This window comes from Ochotona princeps, chromosome 10 (genome assembly GCF_030435755.1).
Source record: "Ochotona princeps isolate mOchPri1 chromosome 10, mOchPri1.hap1, whole genome shotgun sequence".
Classification (NCBI taxonomy): Eukaryota; Metazoa; Chordata; class Mammalia; order Lagomorpha; family Ochotonidae; genus Ochotona; species Ochotona princeps.
In genome coordinates, this window is record NC_080841.1 from 21,962,345 (window position 1) to 21,990,263 (window position 27,919).

The 27,919-nt window shown below is 52.3% G+C and overlaps 1 protein-coding gene and 1 long non-coding RNA gene across 4 annotated transcripts; one reads left to right on the top strand and one right to left on the bottom strand.

Annotated features, from left to right (window-relative positions):
* Nucleotides 1-27,906, top strand: VASH2 (vasohibin 2). 3 transcript variants are annotated; one of them, XM_058669167.1, is made up of 10 exons: nt 1-156; nt 664-1,096; nt 7,921-8,009; nt 9,640-9,696; nt 10,209-10,283; nt 15,441-15,822; nt 16,845-16,960; nt 19,014-19,079; nt 19,613-19,735; nt 26,973-27,906. In XM_058669167.1, the coding sequence occupies exons 2-10, from the start codon at nt 821-823 to the stop codon at nt 27,043-27,045; spliced, it is 1,257 nt and encodes a 418-aa protein (XP_058525150.1). In that variant the 5' UTR covers nt 1-156; nt 664-820; the 3' UTR covers nt 27,046-27,906. The 3 variants fall into 3 exon arrangements, with proteins under 3 accessions (XP_058525150.1, XP_058525151.1, XP_004578708.2); XM_058669168.1 differs by lacking the exon at nt 19,014-19,079 and having other exon boundaries at nt 2-156; XM_004578651.3 differs by lacking the exons at nt 19,014-19,079; nt 19,613-19,735 and having other exon boundaries at nt 7-156; nt 26,973-27,904.
* On the bottom strand, nt 6,717-26,633 carry LOC131481241 (uncharacterized). Its single transcript, XR_009246172.1, has 3 exons — nt 26,332-26,633; nt 25,483-25,550; nt 6,717-6,857 (listed from the first exon to the last, which is right to left on the bottom strand). It is a non-coding gene; the product is annotated as an uncharacterized LOC131481241 (long non-coding RNA).
* Nucleotides 27,907-27,919: the final 13 nt, after the last annotated feature.

Sequence of the window (27,919 nt, forward strand, 5' to 3'; positions counted from 1 at the left end):
CCTCGGCGGCTGCCCGGGTGACTCGGTTATATGTCACAGGGTAGCGCTCGAGAATGGGACATGGAATGAGGCGACGGCCGCCCCGGGCCCAGCAGCAGCAGCAGCAGCCCCCGCCGCCCGGGGAGGCTCCGCGGCGATGAGCCCGGCTGTCCGCAGGTGGGTCCCGGTGCTGTCCGCTTCCCGCCTGCAGCCCGTGGCCGCAGCTCCCGGCGCTGGAACTCGGGGACAGGAGGCGCGTTTGCAGCCCTTTCTGCTGGAACCCGGAGCGCGGGAGGAGTGTGTGTGCGGGGGGCGGGACCGGCCTTCCCGAAGGGCTGCCGGGAAGACTCGGGTCCCTTGCAGCCGGGGCTGCCGCAGCGCCCACGCGCCGGCCGGTGCGGGCTCGGCCACGCCTGGGCAGCTCCGGGTGTGTGGGGGAGGGTGCGGGAGGAGGGGTTTCGCGGGACACCGTCCTCTCCCACCCCCGAGTCTAGGTGCGTCTGCAGCTTGGTGGCCGGTTTTGAGCCGCCTTTCTTAGGGAATCGCACGGCGGGAAGCTCGGGCTCAGTTCCTGTGGGGTTTGCCGCGCGTGCCGAGCGCGGCGACGGAGACAGGGAGCCGCGTTGCTTGCTCCCGATGTCCACTTAGCTAGTGCCATCTGCTATTTGTACCCCCCGATTTCAGGCACGGCCGGTGAACCGGGAGCCCCACCGCTTCGGCCCCTTCTCGTCCTGCGGCAGCCAGAGGCATGGACAAGGCCGCCCCCGCGGGGCGTTGATTCCCGCCGCGCGCCCGCACACGCCCCTTGCCGCCACGCGCCACCCCCAGCCTCGGTCCCGCCATGACAGGCTCCGCCACCGACTCTCACCGCTGCCCCCACCCCAAAGGAGCCAAAGGCACCCGGTCCCGGAGCAGCCACGCGCGGCCAGTGAGCCTCGCCACGAGCGGGGGCTCGGAGGAGGAGGACAAAGACGGCGGGGTGCTGTTTCACGTGAACAAGAGCGGCTTCCCCATCGACAGCCACACCTGGGAGCGCATGTGGATGCACGTGGCCAAGGTGCACCCCAAGGGTGGCGAGATGGTGGGCGCCATCAGGAACGCTGCCTTCTTGGCAAAGGTGAGTGGTTTCCCAGAGGGAGATGTGGGGTGTGTGTATGTGTTAGCACGCGGGCACCACACTCTCCCAACGAGCAAATAGAGGCCATCTCCATTTTACTCCTCTGCGCGATTCCCCTTCCCTGCCGCCCACCAGCCCCTTTTCCTAGTGGACAAGTTTGCCTTGGAAGCCTTGGGAATGGGTGGGGAAGTGGTCAGCGACAGGCCTTACTGGCGGGGGTGTGTGTGCTGTGGGCTTGTGCCAAGATTTCTTTGAAGCTCCAGCCAAACTCTTATTTACTCATGCTCCCACCCCACCCCCGTCCTGCCAGCCGCAGGGTCGCTGGGGTCTTGCCAAGGATGCACAGATCCCCAGGGTCCCCCTCTGCGTGTCCTCTTTGGATCTGATGCTCCTCTCCCTCCCTCTCCCTCCCTAGCGAGTGATTTATTAAACTGTGAATGAATTTGCAATCGGCCCGTCAGACTTCTCAGTGTGAATCATTTTTACACTTTCTGCCAATTTTTTTTTTCCACGACAGTGACTTTCACCTCTAAAACTTGCAAAACCGCCGCGGTCTCACTTCCCAGCTTCTCTGGGCTCCAAGGGATGGGGGTCAGGGAAATTTGAGGAAGTTTTATTGGCTATGGCTTAAAGGGACTTTCCAGCACCGATGATGAATTAGTTGCACTGGATGAGGGTGAGGAGAGGAGCTCTCTTTACCTTGGAGAGAAGCCAGTCAACCCACTGGGCTTGGTGGCCCAGAATGTCGCTATGTGCGGAGGCAGATGTCCTGGTCAGAGGCATTTCCTTGGTACACTTCCCACTGCAAGCAGGGAAGACAGGCTGCGGAGCCTAGGCCACAGCTGGCTGGATGGTTGCTCCCCTGAGCCCCGGGGACACTGGTGGGACTGAGAAGATTCCTGGGCAGGGCTGGCGATGCTAGGCGTGAGAGCTGGAAGGCCATCTGGTGTTGTTGCCAGGCTGGGGACAGTTGAGCATATGCAGGCCAGGAGCCTGTGTGTGTGCCCTTGGAGAGGTGACAGGTCTAGACTTCCTGCTGCAGTCAGCTCGCTCGCTGGTCAGTCACAGGGTTCTTGCTGGCGCCCAGGTAGGCTCTGGGCCTGCTCTTAGCGCCAGCCACCGTCACCTTGCTCACTCCTCCTGGGATATGAGCACAGTGCTGTTTTGCATTCGCAGATCTAGTTTCAGAATTTTTCCTTACTGAAGAGCTGGAAAGAGAGGTTGGCCCGGGGGCCGAGACCAGATCTTTCTGTCTCGTGCTGTCTTTCAGGTCACACCCGCAGCACTAACACTGCCTCTGCGGGGTATGTGGGGACCCCTTTCTCTGCATGGGAATCACGGTGATTCAGTACAGCAGAGCTCCCCCCTGTCTAAAGACCTCCAGGAACTGGGGGGCTTGTTGCCTCACCGGGAAGCTGACATGTGAGGCCTGGCTGTGCTGGGTTGTGTGGACGCAGTCCTCCCTGATCCCTGCGGTCCCATGTCCCCCCTGGTTCTTGTGCTGCCCTTTGAAGCAGAGTCCATGGTCTCTGTTACTCACTGTCCCCTTTACTGTTGTGAGGCAGCTCTTAGGATGAAAGAGACTTGGAAGAAAAAAAACAAAAACAAATGAGAGGCCTAAATTCTGGTCTTTGGTTGTTCTCCATCTACCTTGTGGCCTGGGTCTCTCACTTAAGTTTCGTCACCTGTTAATTGGGAGTGGACCACAGTTTGTGTCAGGTTCTTTGGAAAGGCAGATTTATGGAGAGAAGGAGAGACAGAAAAAGCTCTTCCATCGGCTTATTCACTCCCCAAGTGGCCACAATGGCTGGGGCTGAGTTGAAGTTAGGAGCCAGGAACCTCTTCCGAGTCTCCCAAATGGGAGCAGGGTCCCAAGGCTTTGGGCCATCCTTGACTGCTTTCCCAGGCCAGAAGCAGGGAGCTGGATGGGAGGTGGAGCAGCAGGGACAGGAAGTGGCAGCCATATTCCCAGCCCATGCAAGGCAAGGATTTAGTCACTAGGCCATTATGCAGGGTCCAAATGCTATATTCTTAAAAAAAAAAAGTCAATTTTTTTTCTTTGAACACAGCCGCCACATGAGATTGTATTCTTCTGAGATCCACAGGTTAAGTGACAGCTGTTTCTAAGCCTGGATTCCCCCCACCAGTACAAATGTGGGCAGTTGGCTTTGTGAACCTAAACATAGAAGTTAACATCTTTCTCTTAGGTTGCATATTAATAGTCAATTCTCCCTCCCAGTAAACTTGCAGACCCCACCCTCCCTGCTCTGACGTCTCCCAAGTCCTCACCCTGCCAGGGTTAGTCCTGCTTGGCATGCTGTTTCTCCTGGGGCCAAGTCCCTTCAGTCAAACCAGGAGTTTGCTGAGGAATCAGCGTGGAAGAGAGCTGATGGGTGGATGGCGGCCATGGCAGAGGGGGTAGGGAGGTTTCAGGGAGATTAGCTCCTGGTGGCACCCATGGCCTAAGTTGCAGAGGAAGCAGGCAGAGGAGGGAGACAGGGCTTAGGAGGAGGACCCAGTCGTTGTTTCCTTGGAGGACAGGACATTGCATTGGCTCCCTGGTCATTTCTGCCCCAGGGGGTCTCCTACTTCCGGCATCCCCTGCTCTGTGTTTTTCCTCCTGACTTGGTCACTGTGGCCCCTTGACTAGCTGCAAGAGGTTTTTAGGCATTGTTGAGAAGACGGCAAGAACTGGAGGATCCTGGAGAGGGAGTAACCGGCCTAGAGGAAGCCAAGCAAGCTTCCTGTGCCCTCCCTGGTTGGAGCTGGCCTCTTGTTGGAGCGGAAGACCAGGGCAGGTTCAGCAGGAAACTTCCATTGGCTTCTTGCAGATCTCATGTTTGTGTGGTGTGTGTGTGTGTGTGCCTCCATTTCTCCTATTCTTTGCAGACTTGGAAGGAGGAAGGTACTTTTAAAAGGTTCTTGGAAAATGTTTTGCTGCCAAACCTTTTTGGAATCCAAACATAGTTTCTTAATAATATGTAACTTATGAACTTTGGAAAGACCCTCTCCTATGCATGGATTGCCATTTTTTTTTTTAAATTTGCACCAAAATAAGCATATCTTTTAATTCCATTTTTCCATGAACTTGCTGGTGGTACCTTGCATTTCCTTTAGCGGAATGAGTTTCGTGTGAGTTAGGGAGGACCCGCACTGGCGACCTGAGCCTTGACTGCGGTCCGTGCCCCGTGCCTGGCTCCTGCTGGCTCCCAACCGGAAGCCCTCTTTTTCCTGTCCTCGGTCAGTCTTCTGCACTGGGCAGAAGCCTGGCTGGCCTTGATGTGGGAGCTGGGGCCCATCCTGAGCCATGGCTACCGTGCCTCTTGGAGGTGGCCAGAGCAGAGTTGGTTCTGTGTAGTATGTCTTTCCGAGCAGGAATGTCCAGACGTTTTACTTTCTCCTTGTTCCTGTTCAAGTGCGCCGCCTAGGCCTTTTCCTGTCTTCTCCCTGACCCTGGTCTCTTGTGTGGTCTTCCCACCACGTCCCAGGTGGCAGTGGGACTTGTACACACTGTACCCTTCCTCCCCGCTTCCCCCTGCTGGCTTCTGATTGGCAGGTGACGTTGGGCAGCATTGAAGTGGGAGACTGTGGGCAAGAGTCCTGTTTGTGGTTTGTTTCATGGAACCATCTTCCTGTCTGTCCACTCCACGCCTCCTCCTTGTCCAGCCGCTCAGGACCTCCACAGCCCCTGTGGAAGTTGCAGGCCCAGTGGTTGTGTGAAGAGGTTGGTCCTAGTCTGTCTTCTCAACTGTGTGCCTTTTGTCGGCTGTGTTGCTGCATGCTGAGCAGGATGGGGGTGGGAGCTGGAGGTGAGCACCTCCAGGGGAGGGCCAGAGAGTCGGCATAGGAGGTTCAGGTAGGCCTTTCTGAAATCCAGTAGGAAAATAGCACGAGGAGGGACTCTCAGCATCCAGGCTGGGTTGAAGAGTGAGGGGGTGCCCTGTGCTGTTCCTGTCGGTGCCTTGGGGCATCCAGGTAGCGCAGGGAACCTACCTGCTTCTCAGATCATCTCTGCTAATTGGACAGTCACCAGTGACATGGTGTGGTAGCTGTCATCAGCATTTCTTGAACTATTAGTGAGCTTGAGTTTCACCCTCCCTGCAAATATTTGTCTGTGTTTTTATTTCTTTTGTGAATTCTTTGCATGGCCTTTTTAGTTTGGGTAAAATCTGCATGATATGCAGCTTAGCTCTTGAGCCATGCGTGAGTGTACAGTTCTATGGCATGAAGCCCTCCCACATTATTTTGCCATGATATTCGCCACCCTTCCTATCTTCCCCAACTGGAACTTCCCACCAGCCCTAGCGAGCTCTCCAACTTCCTGTCTCTGTATAGTTTGAGGATTCTAGGAACCTCATATGAGAGGACTCATCTCAAGTCTTCTCATCATTGCTTCATTTCCATTGCATACATGACTCCACATCACGTTTGTTTTCATTCATTCAGCCACTGTAGATAATTGGGTTGCTTCCAACCTCTAGCACCATTTCCCCCCCTGGAGGCATATAGAGTTTTCTAATCACCGTATGTGAACTCTGCAGGCATTATGGAGGTTAAGTCATCATTGCCCTGAGTCCCCTGGAGCAAGTGGATGCTGTCATCCTTTAAGGTACAAAGGTATTTTCATGACTTGAAGTTCCTGAGTGGAGTGTCCAGGAACCTGGGCCACTGGTGAGTCTGTTTGCCAGTTCTAGAAAAGGATAATCCATTCAGGCTTCTGCCAGTGTAGACCCCCGAGATCCTATTGCTGATGAGTAGTAACAGTGTGCACCTAACGACCGCCCTGGGCCGAGCCCCTTATGCCTTCTCTACACAGCAGCTGGGGCTCAGCCTGGAAGTGTCAAAGGAGGGGACTAGCAGGAGGAAACCAGAGGTGTGCGCAGGGTGCACAGCCAGTAGGCGCTAGCAAGGGTTTCATCCTGATATCTTAATGATACTCCAGCAGCCTGTGTGGCTGACAGGCCATATCTGGGATAGAAGGGGTGATGGACCTCGGCCACCCGAGGAAGCTGCCCCTGCCTGAGCCCCAGCCAGCCCTCCCAGACATCCAGGCAGGCGAGGTGTAGCCGGTGACATCATTCCCTCCCACAGTTTTGGCTCCTCACCGCCTCCCCCTCCCCAGCCTGCTCTGCTCTGGCCTGGGACTTGGGGAATGTCTGCATTTGTGCTGTCAGTTCCTGCCTGCTAGCTCTGGGCTCAGCTCGCAGGGTGGCTGAGTAAGTGAGCAGCTGTTGCTGAAAGCCCCGGGGCGCCGCTGGGCTGCTCTCCCCAGGCCCAGCTGCTGCTGACTCGCACTCCTAGTGTCCAGCACTGTGGGCTCAGCGGGGTTGGGAGCAGTTAAAGTAATGTTGTGGTCAGCCCCATAGCAGACTCCAAGCAAGTTGCTGGCTAGCTCATCAACTTCTCTGGGAAAGAGGCACCAGTGAGCCTCTCTGAGTGGACATTTTTTTCAATGTCCTTTTTTTTTAAGTTTTATTTATTTTTTTAGTTGAAAAGCAGAGTTACAGAGACAGGAGAGATGCATCTTCCATCTGCTGGTCACTCCCCAAATGGCAGTGATGGCCAGGACTGGACCAGGCTGAAGCCAGGAGCCTGGCACTCCACCTGTGTCTCCACCCAAACACTTGGGCCATCCCCCACTGATTTTCTAGGTGTGTTAGGAAACTGGATTGGAGATGGATGAGCCAGGACTCAAACAGGTGCTCACATGGGTTACCGGTGTTGCAGGTGACAGCTTACCCCACTGTGCACAAAATGGGCTCTGGAAAAAAAGTCTTAATAACTGGTGTGACCCTCCTTTCCTCTGCTCCTCTGCTTCCTCTCCCATTTGCACTTGCCCTAGCGCTTGCAACACAGGAAATAGGAAATACTTGCCTGTTCTCCCCCTCTCCCCTCACTCCTCATGGAAATGTCTGGTACACTCTCAGCCTGCACTGCAGGCATGGGTCAGCCAGGGAATGCTATTGCCATAGGTAAGGATGATCTTGACACTTCTGGTGTTTGTTAGGACACAGACACCAAGAACCAGCTCATCTTTCGACTGTGTATGGGAGAGAACAAATGTTCAAATTGGAATGTTCTGCTGCCCAAAATGACTCTCCCAGAAAGGAATGTGAATTATTGGAGTGAAAGTGTTAGAAGCAGAATGTAGCAGGCTGAGCAGTTGTGTCTATGTGTATATACACAGTCACATTCGCGCACACACACACACCCACACGAAGTGCTTTGACTGTGATGGGGGAAGTGCGACAAGATCTCTGCACTGACAGACCAGCTGCTGGCAAGTGGGGCATCTCTAGGCTGAGAGGTCAGAGGCACTGGGAGGAAGGAGATGGCCAGGGGTGCTGGCCATCGGGGTCATTAGGAGTGGGAGCAGGGGGCGAATCCGCTGTTCTCAGCTCCCTGTGGAGCCTGGGGAGGGAGAGGAGCATCCTCAGGTGGCCTGGCCAGGCTGCCCAGAGCTGTCCCCTGGGCACTCCCTGGCAGCGTCACCTTCCATCGGCTACACACCAAGTCCCCAGGGCCTCCCTGACCCTGTTTTCCCTGAGGATGGACCCGCCCTGTCCCTCAGCCCTGTGTGCTTCTCCCTGAATGCCCTGTGCCTGCAGCAGCAGCCTCCTCTCCCCGTCCCCGGATGGACGGCTTCAAGAAGAGGCTGACTGACAGTACTGGTGGAGGAGAAGGGGGTGCTGCTGGAGGAGGCACTGTGTGCACAGGTGGCCATGCCAAGCAGCAGCTCGCTGGGGCTTGCAGCCCATGTCTGCTTCTCATGAGCTGGCCCCGGAGCCCCTCTCTAATAACATGATCCTTCTGTTTCTCCACAGCCTTCCATACCCCAAGTCCCAAACTACAGGGTGTCGATGACCATCCCAGACTGGCTCCAGGCAATCCAGAATTACATGAAGACGCTACAGTATCCTTCCAGCCAGGGGCTGAGCCCAGCCAGCCAGGGGCCAAGCATGATGATCACAGCCTGGTGGCACATCTACCCCAGCTGATTATCAAAAGCTCTCTAAAGTTGGAGGCATGGAGTCTGCACAGAGTAGGTGTGAGTACAGGAACCAGAACATTCTGCCCCCAAGCAAGGTATGGGCAAGGGTGGCAAGGGTTAGGTAACAGGTGAGGGCCACCTTCAGCCACCATGGCTTCTGCTACCTGTTCCTGTACTTGCCTTCCCGGGACCCCTCTTCCTTCCCTCTCTGTTTATCCACCTTGTTCCCCTCGGTCATCTTCGTTCCCTCCTCCTCTCATCTGTTGCTCTCTCCCACCCTATTCCACCTACACTTCCCTTCTTTTTCTTTCCTCTCCTACCTACTTGCCTTCCTCTTGAACTACTGGTCTGCCAGAGATCCACTTGGTGCTGTCTTTGGTGTCCCAGGCCACCCAAGCCGATAACTTGGCTTGTTCTTACATGAGTTGATGGGGGCTCTGTGATGGCTCCAGGTGATTTAGTTGAGCTTGAGCTGAGGAGCCCTGTGGGTCTAGGCTGAGTTCAGCCTGGCCAGGCTTGAGGTCATTTCTACTCATGTCTTCAGGTTTCTTGCAGTCTGATCAGCTCCAGCAGCCCCTGTGGGCAACATGGCAGAGACCAAGGACCAGGAGTAAGTGGTCTGCTGGCCCCTTCTGGTGTATTTTCAGGAATGGGAATGAGAGGAGGAGCTGCTGGTCACGGAGTGGAGATCAAGATCCTGCAGTCCTCCGTCCCTGCTTTATAAAGGACTCAGTCTCCCAAAGGCCCCAAAGCCCCAGTCTTGGTTTCTGTCTGTTCATACCCAGCCTAGAGGCCCCAGGGATTTCTGGGATCACTGCACACCTCCTGTGTGCCCCAGGAGCCTGCCTTTGTCTATGCTTTGGGGAAGGACCTTGCCAGGGAACTGTGTCTGCCCTTGAAGACTGAGTACCAGCACCCCACAGGGCTGGTTCTCACCAGGCAGGAATGACACCCAGCTAGCCCGTCCCCAGACAGAGTTAACACCATTGACCTCTCGCCTCCTGCTGTTTGGAGTTTCAGTTCCCCAACTTGGCATTTTCCTGGGGCAGTCAGGGGTGACAGAAGAGGAAGTGAGGTGCCTGGCTCCCAGGGAGAGGCTGACAGCCCCAGCATAGCCACCTGATGCTGATTTCCAACTTGGACCCTACATGGGGAGTTCCGTGTGGTGCATGGTACTAACTGACCATTTCCTGAATGTGACTGGGTCCTCACAGGTGGTTCTGGAAGGTGACAGAAAATGGCTCTCCACATCTGTCTAGGTCAGGACCTTCTTGAGGTTCATCTGGTCAGAGAGGGAAGAGATTGGGGGCCTGGCAGGGAGGGTGGCTGTGAGTCGATTGGCATGTGGTGTTGGCTCAGCTGCTGTAAACTTGCAGCACATACTCAGCCATGGTTCCGTGCTTACCCTGAAAGAGCTGCATTCAAAGTTTCTTTTCTCCCACTTTGAAAAGTCCCTGCTTCCTCACACCCCATCCCTCCCCAAGAAATCAGGAGGTGTCATTTATTTCCTCTGCTGCAGTTTCCGGTCACTTTCCCTTTACATACTGCACAGATACAATCACACAGGAACCCAGTTCTTTGAAATTAGGAAAATGAGACCGCTGAGTGGGTAAGTGTCACATGTCTGTGGGCCAGATGGCCTCTCTCCTACCCCTGAGTGGCCAATTCCCTCTTCCAATCTCCATCCCTGGGTCCTGGTCTGTAAGGAGTGGGGGACGGCGATACCTCAGAGGCAGTTGGAGGTGGAACTGAATCATAGGCCAGTCTAGTGGCTGAGTCCAGTGCTAAAGACCAAGTCTCAGGATGGGAGAGCCTTGGGAAGTCGGCACTAGGAGGCCGACATTGCTTGTTCTGCTGCAACGCTGCCTGTGCTGGCGCGTGGGGGGCATGATGAGGTACTGGCAGTAACCTCCAGGAACCAACCCCTGGAATGAAGAATGATGAATTTAGGATTTTAGTACTGTCAAGTGCCATCGCGCTTTGGAGCCCTCCTGTGAGATGAGTCCCCCTTTCCCTTTATATTCCTGCATGATGCCTGGTTGGGAACCTGCATGCTGATGGACTGAGAGGTGCAACGACTTACCACATAATTAAAGTCCTCTGCTATGCTCTATCTTATAGGCTAATGGAAACAGCAAAAGAAATGACCCGAGAGTCCTTGCCTATCAAATGCCTGGAGGCCGTCATCCTGGGCATGTATCCTTTAAATTGTACATGCTAGTGTCTCCTGCATTGATGGTGGCCTCACTGTGGGCTCTTTGTGTCGGTGTCATTCTATATTCGTAGAGATGATGTATAATTGAAGGGAAACCTCGAACTACCCTGCTGCCTTCACTTTCCCCATGTGGAGTGGAATCAAACCAATGTTAGGCTCCTCGAATCCGCACTTGTCTAACCTGTTAGCTATGGTTTCTATCAGGGCCAACCCAATTCGGTGACCTTGCAGATTCATGTCACCAGGAGAGTTCTAACTTGGAGGGACAAGAAAGCAAACATGGCTTTTTGCAATAATCTGACATGACAACAGGAAAGACACTTGGGTAAAATCAGGGCCAAGAGAGCCAGGATCCAAACCCATCTCCAGGCAAAATTCCAAGAGTGGATTGTGGAGACTAAGCAATAGTGATGTGTCCTGGCTGGCCAGAACACGGCTGACCCAAGGTTCTGGGCTGTCCTCCCTTTTCTGTTCTATTTTTTGTCAGACTCGTTGGCCTGGCAGGAATAAGATCTAGTAAACTGTGAGATGTTTGTTAGTGGTAATGGCACTGAACATGGTCAGGTGGAGGAAAAAAGAAACTCCTAAATCTTCTAAGGTAGATGGCTGGAAGGGCTGGTGGCAAAGGAAACCTGGAAAGCTGTGGGCTTAGAGGTGGTCCTGGGCAGGAGCTGTTAGAATCTCGAGAGCTGTTCTGAGGAGTGACCTTCTTCCAAAATGCAGTGGGAAATGTAGCTCTGAAGCAGAGGAGTGGCCTGGTCCCCTGTGCTCTCTCAGGAGATCACTCTCTGCAAGACAGATTGAAGGAGGAGATTGGAAAAGGCTGGGACTGGATCTGCAGAGCCCACAGGAGCAGCAGCACTGAAGGCGGAAGAAAAGGGGTTGGCTGTATCTGTCCCATCTATTAATTTACCATGATCATCTGTTTCTGTCACCCATTATCCATCATCTATCTCATCCATCTGCCTTCTTTTGCAGAAGGATTCACACTTACTGGTTTATGTACATCTATCTTATCTCTATCTATGTATTTGTCCAAGAGAAGGAAAGGACTGCATATCACATTGACTTCCATCATAACACTACACTGTAAGAGAAAGACTCAGAGAGTGGAGTCAGATTTATGAGTAGATGAACTCATAGATGGACAAATTGGAATTGAGGAGCCTGAAAAACGTTGGCATGAGGTTCTCACAGAGAGGCACTACACTGGAAATACAAACTTGGAGCTTGTGTAGGGGTTTGCAGTTGTTGATTAAGCAGTAAAGGAGGGTGGTGCCGTGGTATAGTAAACCAAGCCTTCACCTATAGCAGTGGCATCCCATATGGGTGTCATTTCAAGTCCAGGCTGCTTCATTTCTGACCCGCTCTCCTGCTTATGGCCTGGGAAAACAGGAGAGTAGAGGGTGACCCAAAGCTTTGGGCCCCTGCACCCATGTGGGAGACCAGGAAGAAGCTCCTGGCTCCTAGCTTTAGACCAGTTCAGCTTTGGTCATTGTGGCTGTCTGGGGAGTAAACCAATGGATGGAAGAGTTTTTTGGTCTATGTTTCTCCTCTCTATGGAACTCTTTCAAGTAAAATGTCTCTTTTTTAAGATTTATTTATTTTTATTGGAAAAGCAGATATATATATATATATATAGGAGGAGGGACAGAGAGGAAGATCTTCCATCCTGTGGTTCACTCCCCAAGTGGCCGCAATGGCTGGAGCTGAGCCAATCTGAAGCCAGGAGCCAGGAGCTGTTCTTGGTCTCCCTTATGAGTGCAGGGTCCCAAAGCTTTGGGCCGTCCTCAGCTGCTTTCCCAGGCCACAAGGAGGGAGCTGGATGGGAAGCAGGGCTGCCAGGATTAGAACTGGCACCCATATGGGATCCTGGTGCATTCAAGGTGAGGACTTTAACTCCTACACTATTGTAAAAAATTAATCTTTTTAACATGGTAGAAATAAGAGGAGAAAAAGATCAAAGATGTGAAATCCCAGTATTTTTGGATGAACTTAGATGTAAAAGACTATCTATGAAGGAGCCTTTAGGAGGAAAGTGAGAGAGGAGGCAGGAAAGCCAGGAGATAAAGCAAACAGCAGAGGAAGTGGGGCAGTGGTTGGGATGTTGCTCAGGACACCACATCCCAGACTGGAGTACCTAGAGTCAAGTCCCTGCTCTGCTTCCAAACCTTCCTGCTGATGCACACTTTGGGAGGTAGTGGATGATGGTTATTGTAGTACTTGTGATCCTGCTACCCACAGAGGAGACCCAGGTGGAGTGCTGGGCTCTTGACTTTGGCCTGGCCCATCCCTGGCTGTTATGGGAGTTTGGAGGAGTGAGCCAGCATTTGGAGAATTTCTGTCTCTCTTTCTTTATGTTTCTGTGCCTCTCAAATGAAAACAGATTTTGTTTTTCCAAGAAGGACACATGTTCGTCATGAGGAGTGGTCTGCTAGGTTTCCTTTTACTCTTGAGAAGGGTGTTTCTGTGTGTCTGCAGCTGAGGGAGCACTCACAGGCTTGTTCTGGAACAAGACTGTCTCTGTTGGCCTCAGATGAAAAATGGAAATTTGAGCATGCCCGAGAGCTCCCTCCCCTTGCACCCAGCCCCCCTGGGACACCTGCTTCCCACACAGGAGGTGAAACATATGCCTGGGGGTGGGGTGCCAAGGTAGCAGATGGCTCATGGCCCCTTCTCTTTGGTGTTAGAAGTCAGCCACAGCTGTTCAGTAGGGCGTTTTGCAAGTTTAATGGGGGTGAACAGTTGGTCATGAGCTGCTGGTGGAGGTCAGTGAACTCGAGGTTGGGCTGGTGATCTCACATCGGCTGTCTTGGCCGAGGAATGTCTGAATGCCACTAGATATAGGTCATCTTGCTTTTATCAACCGTCCTTGTCCCTGCATGATTTTATACATCCGGACATGCCGCCACTGGAATTAAACCTAAAGCCTTCCGACTTTGGAACAGCTTCTCAGCTTGGCCAATCAGAGACAGCGTGCTCTCGAGTTTGCTTTGTTCTTACCTGGATGGTATTTTCAGCCAAGTTTGGGAATGTGGAGAGGTTTGCACACACTGCTGAACTCAGGGAAATTTGATTCTTAGATACAGACTAGAAGTACTGGCCTAACTTGTAAAAGTTACAGCAGCATCTTTGTCTTGTTTTCGCTCTGTGTCAGCACCCTTGAGTCCTGCTTCCCACATGGGAATGGGGAAGGTCATGACTTGGGTCATCGTCTGCGTCTCTCATGAATCCTTCAGCAGGTACTAGGAAACAGGATTGTCTGCCCAGCCTCAGCACCGGTCAGTGTGGCTCCCTGTAAGCCTTGGCACATGGTCGTGTGTTCTCTCTGCACTGTAGCCCAGAGCAGAGGCCTCTTTAGTGAACAGACACTTTTCTTGCTTTAAAGAGAGAGATGGGTCGTAGAACTCCCATCTGCTGGTTTCCTGCCTAATTGTTCACAATATCCAGACTGGGTCAGACCAAAGCCAACATCTGGGAACACAGTCTGGGGTTTCCACATGGGAGGCAGGAAGTTGGAGTCAGGTCCTGGAGCTTGGATCTGAGCCAGGTACTGCAGTGTGGGAAGCAGGCATCTTTTAACTTGTATCTTGGCTGCCAAGCGAAGTACGTGTTGCAAGCCACTTCTTTGTACGCTGCTTAAACACATGTGCCCATTTCTACCTGCTTCCTGGATAGATTAGCTTTTGTTTCCAAATTCTCTATTGAATTAAGGGTACCATTCTGGGAACCCTCACTGACCGGTGGCCCCTGCTCACGGCTCATGGTGCTAAAGTACTGTGGATTAGGAAGTTAGCAGGTTCATCACAAGCGTCAGTTTCAGTGTGTCCCAGAAGGCTGGGGAGCTGCTGCCTCGCCCCCACCCTTCCTGGGGAGACTCAGAGTGTCTCCCTTCCTTGTCCCTCCGTCCGTCCACAGCTGCTGTTCCACGTCTCAAGGCCGTACTGATGGCTGTGATGATGTAGCAAATCCTGAGGATCTGAACAGTTATCCTGGCAGCTCCTCTGCTCCACTGCTCCTGGATGGCTCCACTTGTCCCCAAGGACTAATTTCAGGGTTGCCGCACCCAGGCCTGCCCTTGTTCACCCAGAAATTTCTGGACTTGCCTCTTCTACAGCACACATCACATGGTTCTGTGGTTTTGTTTCTTTTTGTGGCAAAATATTTATAAGCTACAGTTTATCTTTTTAACCTTTTTTGAGGGTGTAAGTCAATGACATGGTCTGTTCCTAGTGCCATACTTGGGACTGTCATCTTCTCCAGTGGAAAGTACTCACTTACATGGGCCCAGCCTCTCTCCACCACTGCCCTGTGCCCTGGCTCTGAATTTGCTGACTCCACGTGCCTCGGCAGAACTGGAATCCTACAGCGTTTTCTTTGTGTCTGGTTTATTTCACTTGTCGTGCCTCAAGTATCATCTTTGTTGTAGTTTATTGTAGGATTTCTTTTTTTCTTTTTATTGAAAAAGATTTACTGTATTTATCTGAAAAGTAGAGCGACAAAGACACGAAGAAATTTGCTGTCAGCCGGTTCACTCCTGAAATGACCTCAGTGGCTGAGGTTGGACCAGGCCAGGGGTCTGGGTGCTGAAGGCAGCTTTCTGTGGGGGTTACCCAAGGCTTCTGGCATGACTATGCCAGGGTCAGCGAGAGCAGCAGAAGAGGTACAAACGTGACCCCTCCTGAGGCCTCTCTTCGCCTCGCCATCTGGATGATTGGCCAGCTGGTCTTCCCCGTGTCCTCTGACTGGCTTCTGGTTTTCACTTCTCACCTGGATAGGCCTTTGGTTCCTGGTGTGTCCGCACACATGGCAGTCTGAGCACATCATGCCAATAGCATTAGGGGAAAAAAACCTCTTAATTAGTTTTGTGTCCCTTGCAGAAAACCAAGCATGAAAAGAAAATCCCTTATTAATGGTTTGCTTTGTATTTATTAAGAAGATAGGAAGTTTTGGGTTGTGCATCAGACAGTCAGTAGTCAAGGACAGCAAATGAATCCTGTGCAAAAGGATTCATCTGGAAAGCTCAGAAGCAGCAAGATGGACTTACACCTCCCCTTTCCAAGAGATTTTGCTTCCTGGTCCCTAACACCGAGAATTTTCCAGATCTCCTTTCTCTTCCTTGACTTGGATTGTCTGAGATACTTAACCAATGGGCAGCCTTCCATTGAGCGATTCCCCATCAGCTTTAAAACCTGCTTCTCAGGAAACTGCTTTCACCATGTTGTGCTGGGGATTTACTGCAATGGCCGGTACGGCTCGCTGGGCATGAGCCGAAGGGCAGAGCTGATGGACAAGCCACTGACCTTTCGGACTCTGAGTGACCTCATCTTTGACTTTGAAGACTCCTATAAGAAATACCTGCATACGGTCAAGAAGGTCAAGATCGGGCTGTATGTCCCCCATGAGCCCCACAGCTTCCAGCCCATTGAGTGGAAGCAGCTGGTCCTCAATGTGTCCAAGATGTTGAGGGCTGACATAAGGAAGGAGCTGGAGAAATTCGCCAGAGACATGAGAATGAAGGTAGGTGCTGGGTGGACAATGAAGTGGTGTGAGAAGACACTTTTTTCTCATTTCCCATTCTTGCTCTGCCCCTCATCTGGAGCCTATATTTCTAGAATGGCCAAAAGCCATTCTGTGAAAATGAAAAATAGACACCATATATTACTGGATATTGACAAAGTCTGTTTCTGCACATACCACTTGCAAAACCATAGCTCAAACTGACTTGGATGTGCTGGTGAAAGCGACGTCTTGGCCTGCAGTTCGCCTTATGAGAACAGATCTGTCATGTAGCCATTTTATATCAATGCTCTAGTTGGTCTTATGTTGTCTTTACAGAGTGACCACTCATTTCAGTTTGCCTGGAACTGAAGTTTTCCAGGACATAAGATTTTTGTACTGAAACTGGGGAACTCCCAGGAAGAATTGGTCACACTGCTTAGTAACCCATTTTAGAATCATAATCTGTGACTGGTTGGCCCTGTAAATTGCAAAGCCCTTTACTCTAAAAATCTAACGTGGTGTCACCATAGCAAACAAGGCCTGACATAGACTTGGCCTTGCTTAAGCTGTCCTTAGAAGGCTGTCCCTCTGCCTGTTTTACCTTCAAGGTGACTGGAGGCCCACGGGGAGGGCCACTGTTCTGAGCTCAGGCTGTGTTATGTTTAGCACCAGTACCTTGCTGTCTGCCCTCCTTGTGTCTGGTGAGAATAAGCTAGTTTCGGAGGCAGCACAGATGAGGCTTAGCCTGCATGGAGAGAAACTTGCTGAGCAGCCGTACATGGTCCCAGGAGGCAAGGCACTGGGGCTGCTGCATTCTCTTTGCCTTGGAAAAGGGGGCCTCATAGGATGTGCCAGTAGACTGCCCTCTGGGGTGTGACGTCCTTGCCTCCTGTCCACGCGGAAGAAAGGGAGTACATGGAGGTGTCTGATATCTGCTACCCCCTCCAAGTTCCTGAGCAGGCCGGGCCGGGGTGCTGTGCAGCAGGAGAACTGAGGGTCCTGCTGGGACCGCTGTGGCTAACTCCCCATGTTTCCCGCAGATCTTGAAACCTGCAAGTGCCCACTCTCCAACACAAGTGAGAAGCCGGGGGAAATCCTTGTCACCCCGAAGGAGACAAGCCAGCCCCCCGAGGAGGCTTGGCAGGCGAGACAAGTCGTGAGTAGCGTTTGCTTGTCCCCTGTGGGGTGCGTCTGGTCCAAGCTGGGTGCTAGGATTGGCCTTTGGGTCAATCAGCGGGCCCAGAAGGATTACCCTTCACTTGGGCTAGGCTGAGGGAGCGGCTGCATGGTGTTTGTTGGCCCCACAGCTCTTTCTCTGCTCCCCACCAGTTGTGCATACAAATAGAGGCACAAGCCCGCATGGCTTGCAAGGATGAGCCCAGCATAGAAGAACGCTGGGCTTAGAGTTAGGCAGCCTGGGTCTGCTCCCAGTTCAGTGATGTGGCAGCTGTGGAAGCTTAGGCACGTCTTCAAACCTTCAAACCTTTCTGGGCATGAGTGTTCTCCGCCCATATGCGGGGTTCTGAAGATTTGTGAATTTCCCAGCGTCCTGTGGGCCTGTGCACCAGGCACAGCGAGCGATTGTCTCCAGCCTTGTCCTGTTCCTTGTCTGACTCTGCCTGCCCTGTTTAGCCCCAAAGCTTGCAGATGCCGCAACAACTTCCTGGGTCAAAAATCACCCGCCTAAAATGACAGCATGGAGCTGCCCAGGATGCCCCAGGTGGCCAGGGACTACCCATGCACTGAATCTTAATTATTCCAGGAGCAGGTTACAGCAGTTGGTCCCATGGACCTCCTGCCTCGTGGGGACTGTCTCAGCCCCACTGCCCATCAGCTGCAGAGCCGGGGAAGTCCTGCGTGCTTAGGGAACCTTAGCTTCCTCAGCCCTAAGTTAGGATAAACCAGTCTCCTGTCCCTCTGGCAAGGGTCTGGCAATGCTGTGGGGAGCACATAATGAGCCAGTGCCATGATAGTGATCTTGCAGTGGGGGCACCCTTACACAGGCGCTTCAGCCTTCTCGCCACAACCCAAGCAAGGCTTTCCTTTTCACGTGGAGGAAGCCGATTGTGGAAAGGATTTGTCTAGCTGCTGAGTGAGGGAGCAGGTGCTGGTCCCCAGGTCCCTTGCCTCTGGGGAAGTGGTGAGGCACAGGAGTAAGGTCAGCTTTTAGAAGGACAGAACAGGTTGGGGGTCTCTTCAGCGCTGCCGAGGCTCCCTTACTTGCTGTCATCTCGCCTTCCACAGGCCAGTCCCAGGGAGGAAGCAAGGAGTGAAAAGCTGGGTATTCCTGCAGCGCCCAGACGGAAGGCAGGGTGTTTTAGCTAGGTTTATGTTCAAGGAGCAAGATGGCTTCAGTCCTGACTCAAGGCTGCCCCACCTCCTATCCATCCTGACATCTGCCTGTGACCTTGGTCCTGACCCCAGCCTTATCTCCCTCTTTGATTCAGTCTCTTTGAATAAGGTAGCAGTTGTCTCAGAAGACTATGGACAGGAAAAAACTGCCCAGAGCAGGGTACAGAAGGAAGAGCGGACCCAGACAAGAGTTTGTGCATAAAACATAGAGAAGGGTCTGCCGTCTGATTCAGCACCTTTTACGTAAGGAAACTGGAATTCATCCCTTGGGAGCTTCCAATTTTTAAAATTTTTTAAAAGAGATTTGTTTATTTATTTGAAAGGCAAAGTTACCAAGAGGAAGAGAGAGAGAAAAAGATCTTTCTTCCACTGGTTCACTCCCCAGGTGGCCACAGTGGACAGAGCTGAACCAGTCCAAAGCCAAGAGTTGAGTTTCTTCTGGGTCTGCCATGTGGGTGCAGGGGGAGCCTTGAGCTATGCTCTGCTGCTTTCCCGAGGGTATTAGCAGGGAGGGAGCTTCTGATCTTTAGCCACTGCTGAGCAGTCTGTCAGGGCCCCCTCTTCCCTCTGGGCTGGAGACCCAGGACAGAAACCCCAGGAGTCCACCTACAGTGCAGTCACTGGGCTGAGGGTGGCTGCGCTTGGCTCTGAAGATGATTCCTCTCAAACTCGTACTTGGGCCCACAGGGACTTTGCTGTCAGGAGCCTATGGAGTCTTTAACCAGAAAAGACTCCCAGATTGGCACTGGCTTCAGGAAGTGGTTTTGGAGACAGGAGTCAGGGGTAAATTTAAGGACAGGTGGGGGTGAAGTGAAGAGTGTGGAAGATGCTCCCTGCCTGACCCAAAGCAATCCCAGCCCCAGTGAGAGGTGTCTGAGGACAGTGGTACTCGGTTCCATCAAATCAGGAGCTTCCCAAAAGAGGTGAAGAGAGCCTGCATCCAGCTCCTGTGACCCTAGAGTCAGTCATCCCTACCGCCACTTCCCACAGCCCCTTTTCCTGATCCCGGAAATTCCCCTCCTTAATTTGCCAAGGGGTCCAAGTCTTGCAGTGGGTTTTTTTTCACGGCAGGTGGCCTTGGGCATGTGGCCCTTGGAGGAGCTCCAGCTGTGGGGACTTAGCTGTCCCCAGTTTAGGGCAGCAGGTCTGGCAAGGGCCTGGGAGCAGCAGCCCTCACCCCTTCTCTTCCCTTTTCCCAGCCTTTTTGGAGGTTGCGGGGGCGGGGTGACGTTAGAGGATACAGAGCTTGCCTGAAAAGGGGAAAATGGACGCCGAGGGAGCCTTTCTTCCCAAATCCTTGTCAAACTTGACCTCCAAGCAGCAGGGCTGGGGAAAAGATTGTAGGACTCCCTATGGGAAAGAGAGGTGCAGAAGAGAAGGGCTGTCAGGCAGGGTGGCTCCAAGAGGACCCAGGCACCTGCCCCTTTTCCTCCCTCCCTACTCCTGCCCTCTCTAGATGCCAGCTGCCACCGTTGTTGCATGCTGGAGCCCAGCACGCCCCGGTCCCCAGAGATCTATCTGGAGACCAGCAGTTGCCCAGCTTCTCCCCATGGTTTTGGCCAAGCAAGCTTCTCTCCAGGTAATCTGGCTTTTGGCAAAGGGATGAGAAGGTGGCGGAAACTCCGCAGACTCTAGAGTTTCCGGGTCAGATGGTTGGCTGAGTCCCTCTCTGCCTTATCACTTCAGCATCACGTAAATATCAGGTCATTATCAAATGGGCCGGGTACTGCCAGGAGGCTGGGCGAGGCCCAGAAGGGACCACCAGCTGTGGGGTCCCCCCACCACTATCTCTGCATGGACCATTTTAGTGGCTTTCTGTCCCCTGCCTGCTTCCTGCTGCAGCCTCGAGTTCCTCTCCTTTTTGGCACTTGCCTCAGTCATCCCTTTAGGGAGCTATGGGGAGGCCACGTGACTATGAGTGCATGAGGCCTGCTGAGACCATGATGCCAGAAGGCCACAGGGACCGCCCCCCTTTCATGAGCACCTTCTTTCCACTCCCCATGGAGTGCTGCAGGTGCCTTATATAAGTGGAGCAAGCAAGCTTGTTTCCATGGTTCGTAAGCAGAAGGGGGTGGAAGCTGAGTTTCTTGTGTCTGGAGTCCTCAGGACCCTTCCTTCACGATTCTGGGGCTCTACTCCTTGAAGGTCTTCACAGTGCTTCTTAGGCTCCGGGACCACCTTGCCCAAGAAAGAACCACCTTGGGCACCAGCAGTGTACCCTGCAGGGGCGCATGTGAGGTCTCCACATCTCTGACAGATGGCAACTCCTAGGTAGTTGCCTCGGGACTGGGTCTGGGAGCTCAGGAGGCAGCAGGCGGTGGCTTTCTGGCTTGCTCACTCGTGTTGGCCAGTGGAGTGACCGCATGGAACATTTCTTTTACACTGGAGCCAGAGGACCCTGGATTGTTCATGATTCTCCTCCTCCCTTTCGTCTTCCTCTTTGTTTTCCTTTCTTGGTCATCCATCCCTGTGGTGGTTAGTTGCTGGAGTCCAGCTCCAGCCTGGGTTTCGGAACTCGGGAAGGGTGCGTGGATGAGGCGCAGAAAGAAAGAGACGGACCACTAGGATTCCATGATGATAGTGGACACGGCAATAAAGCCGTCCGCTTTATTTATACACAATCAGTTAAACTCTGGCTCAGACTTTCCACGTCATGGTCAAGTGGGTGTTTCTAAGAACAACCATGCCATCTGCTTTATCCAAAAACAATAGAAATTCCTGCTACAATTCTTATCCTACAACCTAATCTTGTATCACAAAGAAAAGGAGAACCTAAAGATTAAGGAAAGAATGAAACCCTAAATACAGGTCCCTTGATTAGCATAAGGTCAATGGGGACAGCCAAAACAGTAGGAATAATAGAAGGCCCTTTTATAAGACATTATCATTGACATTAACCTCCAAGTTCACATTGTGTAAAAAGCCAGTCTCACAATAGCGAAAATGCCTGGACAGATTAGAATTCTTCCGCTGAGCCGGCATAGTAGGCACTGCGAATGTCCAAATGAAAAGCACTGACACACAGAGACCATGGTGGTGGTAGAAGTGCTGGGAGCCCTCTGCTCCAAAGCCTCTTTGTTACATATTATCTCCTCTTCCCCCCAAGCCCATTAACGGGACAATAGGACGTCAATGAGTCTGCAAAGGCCAGGTGCTACTGCCTTAGGCCTGATTCCTGAGTGCTCAGCTAAAGCAATGTAAATCAGCTCCACAGCCCACAACAGTTAGTGACTGCTGATGGCTTTGTTCATCATACGGAGATGCTCAGGGTCCCAGAACTGAATAAGTGCTATCTTAAGATAAGGTCCCCTTCTCAGCCCCGGGATGGTGGCCTAGCAGCTAAGATCCTCACCTTGAATGTGCCAGGATCCCATATGGACGCCGGTTCTAATCCCAGTCGAGGACGGCCTAAAGCCTTGGGACCCTGCACCAACATGAGAGACCCAGAATTTCCTGGCTCCTGGCTTTGGATTGGTTCAGCTCTGGCTGTTGCAGCCACGTAGGCAGTGAACCATCAGAGGGAAGATCTTCCTCTCTCTCTCTTCTCTGTATAGCTGCTTTTCCAATAAAAATAAATAAATTTTTTTAAAAAAGAAAAGGTCCCCTTCTCATGAGGTGAGGACCACAGCTGGCCCCTGAATTCCTGCTCTGTGCTGTCAGCGGGGCTGCCTCTTCCCGGGCATGTGGCGAGTCAGGCAAAAGCTGATAAGTGAAGTCAGAGGTGATGGGATCCCATGGTCTGATCACTTGGCAGGTGTTTTGAAAGGGGCTCCAAGATCCGCTTTTCCTTAAGGTTCCCAATGAGAATGCACCCCCAAGGCAGAAAGAAGAAAATGTCCCCAGCGTGGAAGCTAAGGGAGGAATCAGGGAGGGCTGGGAGGGCTATGGGGGGAGGCAGTAAAGCCTCTGTGAGGGTGAGAAGGGGCAGTGTCTGCTCCCATGGCCACCCCAATTAGTTCCCTATGCTCAGGTCCCTGGGGACTCTGGAGAAACCAAGATGAAATGGCAGGCACTTGCACCAGCATGGGCGTCCCAGGGTGAGGTGGGGTCAGGGGGTTGTCTGGGTGGAGAGATGAGTTCGGAGCCTGGATACAATGTCCTGGGAGCTTCAGCAGTGATCTGTGGTTACACAGCACCTCCCACACGAGGAGGGCCTAAGAGCTGGGCCTGGGGCCTGGAGGTTCTTAGCCCCATCTGTGTGGCGGGGACCTCTGCTTAACAGAGCATCTTGGGTTGTCTGTGTTGTGCCGGTTTCTGAAATCCCCAGATAATCATCAAGTCTGAAGCCGGTGCTAAGGCATAAAAGTGGTTTATTCGAACTAACCTAGGTCTCCCAGCCACCTCCCCCAGCCCAGCATGGCCGGGCGGGGGAGGGGCAGCCGTTGCAGGATCCGCCGCAAGCCCGTGAGCCAGAGAGAGAGAAAGGAAAAGACCCCCGAGAGCCCAAGCTCCCCAGTTTTTATACATTTCAGGCTATTAATTATACAGTCATGATCTAGCAGGCTTCTATTGGTGGGTTTGAAACTAGCGACTTTCAAAAAGTACAAATCGATGAGCTATAGGGTGGTGGATCTTATCAAACACCAGGTACCTCCTTCCTGAGGAGTGGTCTGCCTACGTGACCTGCCAGGTGTCCTGCTGGGTGTCAGGCCTAGAATCCACACAGCCCCCAGCCAAGCCATCAAGGCGGGATCACAAAGGGCAGAAAACTTCCAGGCTCTTCATCTGTCCATCAGCTGCCAGCCGTGGCACCTGCTCTCCTGACAAGTCAGGGATGTGAGGGCGAGGAGGTGGGTGACCTTGAATGAGGGCAGCAGGTGCCGATGAACTGGTGCCCGTTGCCACTTGTTTCTCTAGCTGAGGCTGTGCTTTGCCTCTGTGACCCACATTGCCCTAATTCCTGCCAGACTTGGGCAGGCTTGGGCTTTCTGTCTGGCTGGCCGGTGCTGTGCCCACAGCAGACCTGATCTGGCGTAAGCTGTTCCATACAATGGGCATTGAGGACTAGGGAGCCAATGTTACCATGCATCCCTTCCTAGGGATACATGCTATCACCGTGAAGCTTCGCTGGGGCAGGGTCCCTGCCAGCTAAGTTTCTTCCCATGCACCAAGGTGGCCTCAGGGTGTGTAGGAAGGACCCGACATGCACATGCCAGAGTTAGGCAGCAATGGCAGGTACCAGGAACATTACAAGAGAAGAAACGCGGCAATGTTTTGAGAATTAGTAAGAAATATATGGATTTACTCCCCACTCACACCTCCTATCAGCCTGCTTTCCCAGCCTGCCCCGTCACCTTTTCCCACTCCAAATGGCATTAAGGGTGGACTTAACCTGGGCCGCCAAGCTGTCACCAGGGTCACCCTGGATTCATTTAGTGACAACTGAAGAGACTGGGATTTCCCAAATGGGTGCAGAGACAAGAGCCTCCTCCCCCTCTTCTTCCTCCTCCTCCCTTGGCAGAGTGAGTCACAGGAACCTTTGCGCCCTCCCCCTCTGCCCTCCACAGGAAAACCCTTTCATTTCTTTGGGATGGGGCGGGGTTTGGAGAAGTGCATTGTTCAGCCTGAAATGCTGACACTGGGTCTGATGAGAGCTTCTGGGCAGTGCTGGCTGAATCATCCTGGAGCTTGTGTTTCTTAAAAATAGGCCCCCTGGCAGTGTCCTAATTATAGCTGGGGAGCACTTGGAAGAGGCCTCTGTGCACATAGGAGCTCTGGCCCTGAGACAGCTGGCAGGGGCTAGCCGGGCCCCATAGGCAGGTGGAAGGTGTGGTGACCCACGGCTGCCCTCCCTCTGCCAGGCCAACTTCCCTTGTTTTCTGCCAGTGTTAGCCGTTTTCTTCCCCCTGGGCTTTGGGCACCCAGAAGAGGTCTTGGGTGGTGGTGTGGGGAGGGGAGGCAGACAGAGATGACAACTTAGTTCTTTGCTCTTGGCAGCATTTGAACTGCTTGCCATGGGAGACCCATATTCAGCTTAATGAGGAGCTTTCAGGGTTAAAGGAAGTCCTGTCCTATATCAAAATATAAGCATATTAGATTTAAATATTTTTGTTAATCTCCAAAATATTGTCATGGTAACTTGAATTTCAAGCTTAGGACACTTTGTTAAAATATTCTGTGATCAAAATAACTTAGGAGACCCTATCAGCCAACTGGGGCATCAAGCTTGTCTCAGTTTTATGAGAGCTCCACACTCACTGGTGGGGATTCGGAAGGGAATTTCCTTGGTTCCTGCTCTCAAATTACTCAGTCTGTGAGGCAGGTGCAAGGGTTATGGTTCAGCAGGATTTTTTATCGAATGTCCTAGAGGAAATGCCACAGGAGGCAGAGTGAGCTGTAGATCGTAAGGGTTTGGGAGTCAGAATTTTTGAAACAGTGATGAAGACAAGGGGTGGGGCACTCCATCAGCACAGTATGAACCCATGTACAGAGGAGGCAGGTGTGGCCATGATGTCCTTCCCGGCTGGCTGCCTGGGAGGAGGAAGGAGCAGCTGTGTGCTCACTAAGGATGCAGACGCCAGAACCGCAGGATGGACTGTGGCACCACCACTTGCTGATCATGCAACTGCTCTGAGTTTCCTAGCACTCAGTGCCTGCACTTTCTCTTCTGTGGAATGGACACTATGAACCCACAAAGTCTATGACGAGGATTCATGAAGTCATGTAAACTTAAACTAATTGACCCCGCACATCACGAGTGCCTGACCACTAAAGCTGTTTCTCCCAGTGACTTCTTAGCCCTGCAATCCTTGGCAGAGGGGACTGCGAGTCCACAGTCCAGGCAGAGTAGGTGGCTTTGGTCCTCTTCCCTGAGCCCCTGCGGCCTTTCCTGGAGGCACAGACAGACCTGAGGAGCTCCATCCGCTACATTGTCATCTGTGTGTAGCCTGTGTGCTGCTGGCACCACCTCTGTTCACCAGGGGAGCAGTGTGTATAGCCTGTCCAGAGGAGGAGGTTGTGACTTGGCACCAGGCCGGGCCAGGGCCTCTGAGGTTAGCAGGGTTTGGGGTAGACTTGGACATGGGGGACTCGTGGCTTCTCCCAAGTGGAATTAGGAACCTGTGCTTCCTCTGGCTGCTTCCTCCTTCCTCGGGCTGCCTCAGTAGTAGTCCTGAGTGAGACAGTGGAGGGACACCGGGACCATTAGGATCAGGCTTGGCTGTGAGGCTGCAACTGGGGTTTACACAGGATCCATAACTAAAGCCTGATGGGAGGGAACCGGCCTCCCCCTGCTCTGCTGTCTGTAGTGGTCCCCTGGAGGGCCAAGCCCTGGACGTCACATCCATGTTCCCACCAGCCAGGAGAGAAAAAGATGGCATGCCTTACCCCGGTTCATCTTTGGAAGAGGGGTCCTGGCATCTGACTGCCTCTGCCATCTCCTGTGGCCAGCCTGGCTAGGGGAGGATGGAAGTATAGTTTGGAATGTCAGGAGCCGTCTGCCCAGCTACCAACCTATAAAGGGAGCGTAGGTGCCAAGGGGCAATGGACAGGCAGACTCTACCACACAGATCATGCAGACACAGCAGCTAAAAAATAATCTAAGGGTGGTTTCTTTTTGGAATAGGAATACAGGCTTGCCAAGTAAAGGAAGGAGCAGTGTAGAGATATTTCTAATTCTCTAGGAAGTTGAGAATGTATCCAGGGAAGTAGGTCTCAGTGTAGCTGCTTGGAAAGGGGATCCCATCTTAAGCAAGGGGACAAAGCAGGCTCTGGGCAATGCAAGACATAGAGAGTCCTTAACACACGACTTGACTGTGGGGATCCTAGCTTGCTCTCTGCACATTAGTCAGCTGAGGAGCCAAACTGAAGTATGAATCCTTGAGCAGAAGTTGCCTTTAGCTCTTAGCCTAAGAACGGTCCTTATGGTGGCCGCTGGGAGCCTCTGCTCAGTGCCTGCGTCGCAGGGAATGGCTTATCCCTGGCAGGAGGCAGGGGAGGTAGCAGAGGTTGTAGACTGGAGGCCACTGTCACTCTGAAGGCCAGAAGCCTAGTGCTTTGGTACAACCAGCAGGAGAGAGCTGGCAATTGTAATGACAGTGTCATGGGTGTGTCCCTGGGCTCTGTGAGAATAGACACATAGGAGTAGAGAGGACTGGCTTGGCAGATAGAGCAGGGCACAAGGTCAAGCTGGGGAATAAGGCCCAGGTGACAGAGGCAGACAGGGCCACCAGTTACTTGAGCAGGGCTGAGCAAGGGCCATGAGTCAGAGCAGGTTTCTTGACTATCTGGGTCAAGTTTCAAGACAGTAGATCATAGACCCATGATGACTATTGCTTCCCATCTTGCACAGAGAGAAGAGGGGAGGAGGGTGCATGAGAGAAGTTGTAGAGCTGGCAGGCAGGAGTGGCACTCATAGAGCTGAGCTGTCAGCACTGAATGAATGAGTCTGACCACTTCTGTGCTGGGGCAAACTATTTGCTGTTAGAAAATCTTCGATGATAGTAATGAAGAAACTTCTTGGCAATTGTCACTTTAAAAAATCCACACACACACTTAGGAGTTCATGTATAATCTATAATACCTTTGACTTTGGTTTTGAATGTCCTAAATCCTTTCAGGGTTCTCAAAATTGGTTATCCAATAGTCTGGTGTGACCCAATTCAGGCTGAAAGCTGAAAAAGGCTATCCAACACTCTGAAGACTTGCTGAAGTTCTACCCTGGGAACCTGGGAAAGTGTTCCTTGAAAGCAAGGCGCAGAGCTGGGAGCTGGGGCTGGCAGGCAAGGGGTGTTGGGGAGGGGGGATGGGTCAGGGAAAGGCTTTGGTTTCCTGTCTCCCACGCACTCCCTCACATCCCTCTTGTCTTTTTCCCCTAGGCCCGCACTGCCTGAGAAGAAGCTGGCCGACCTCGGCCCTCTGAATGAGGTGGGTTATCAGATCCGAATTTAGCCCAGCCCTGCCGACCAGGCAGAGCGTTCTGTGGTGCTTCCCTCTGCACTCTGCCCAGCATCTTCAGCTGGGATTGCAACTGTTCATGAAGAATTCACACATTTTCTTTGTAAGGATTGACCTGGAAATAGAAACTGAGTGAGTAGCAACAGTTAACTGTGTGAACAGTCCACTAAGAGGCAACTGTGAAAAGGCTCCAGTCCTCAACCTGGCTGCTGTTGGAACTGTCCACCCTCACTCAAGACCTCAAGGATGACAACCATGACTTCTATTTTTCCATTTCCCGATTTGTGTAATTTGCTTTGAATGTGACGCCATGCCAGTAGTTAATGTCCGCCAAGTCCTCTCTCCCATTTTTGGTATAGTAAGGTCACTCAAATCAGTATTACTGTCTTTTTCAGCAATAACAGAAGTAAAGCTAGGTGGGTTTTTTTTTTTTTAAGCAGTTGCTATTACCTCAGTATTTTAACATTGAATATGCAAACTTAATGGTGTTTTTTTTTTTAATTATTATTATCTTTGTATTGCTTCCCCAGTACTTCCCATGGGGATCTCCATGAGTTAGGGTTTTTTTTTTTTCTGGTGCAGACGTATGATAAGACTTAAGGTTATTATATGCAAGTGTTTTACTAAAAAGCACTGAAATTCTTCTGGCAATACGGGAATCCATTTTCAGGATCTTACAGTTACTTCCTCCTTCATGTTTCTTAAAGTGTTCTCCGACAGTTTTTGATCTTCCCAACCAAAACAAGAGGCACATTCAGAAGGTCGTCCATTTTCTGTCACTAACATTTAAACTTTGCAGATGTCACCAAAAAGCCCAAGAGGCCACACACTTGTTCCACACTGACATTATCATGATTGCCCTTGACAG

Coding starts and splice junctions, on each gene's coding strand:
- VASH2 (XM_058669167.1), top strand. CDS start 821: ATGACAGGCTCCGCCACCGACTCTCACCGCTGCCCCCACCCCAAAGGA. Junction 9,697..10,208: donor AAAATGAGACCGCTGAGTGG/GTAAGTGTCACA, acceptor TCTATCTTATAG/GCTAATGGAAACAGCAAAAG. Junction 19,080..19,612: donor TCAGGAGCTTCCCAAAAGAG/GTGAAGAGAGCC, acceptor TGCCCTCTCTAG/ATGCCAGCTGCCACCGTTGT.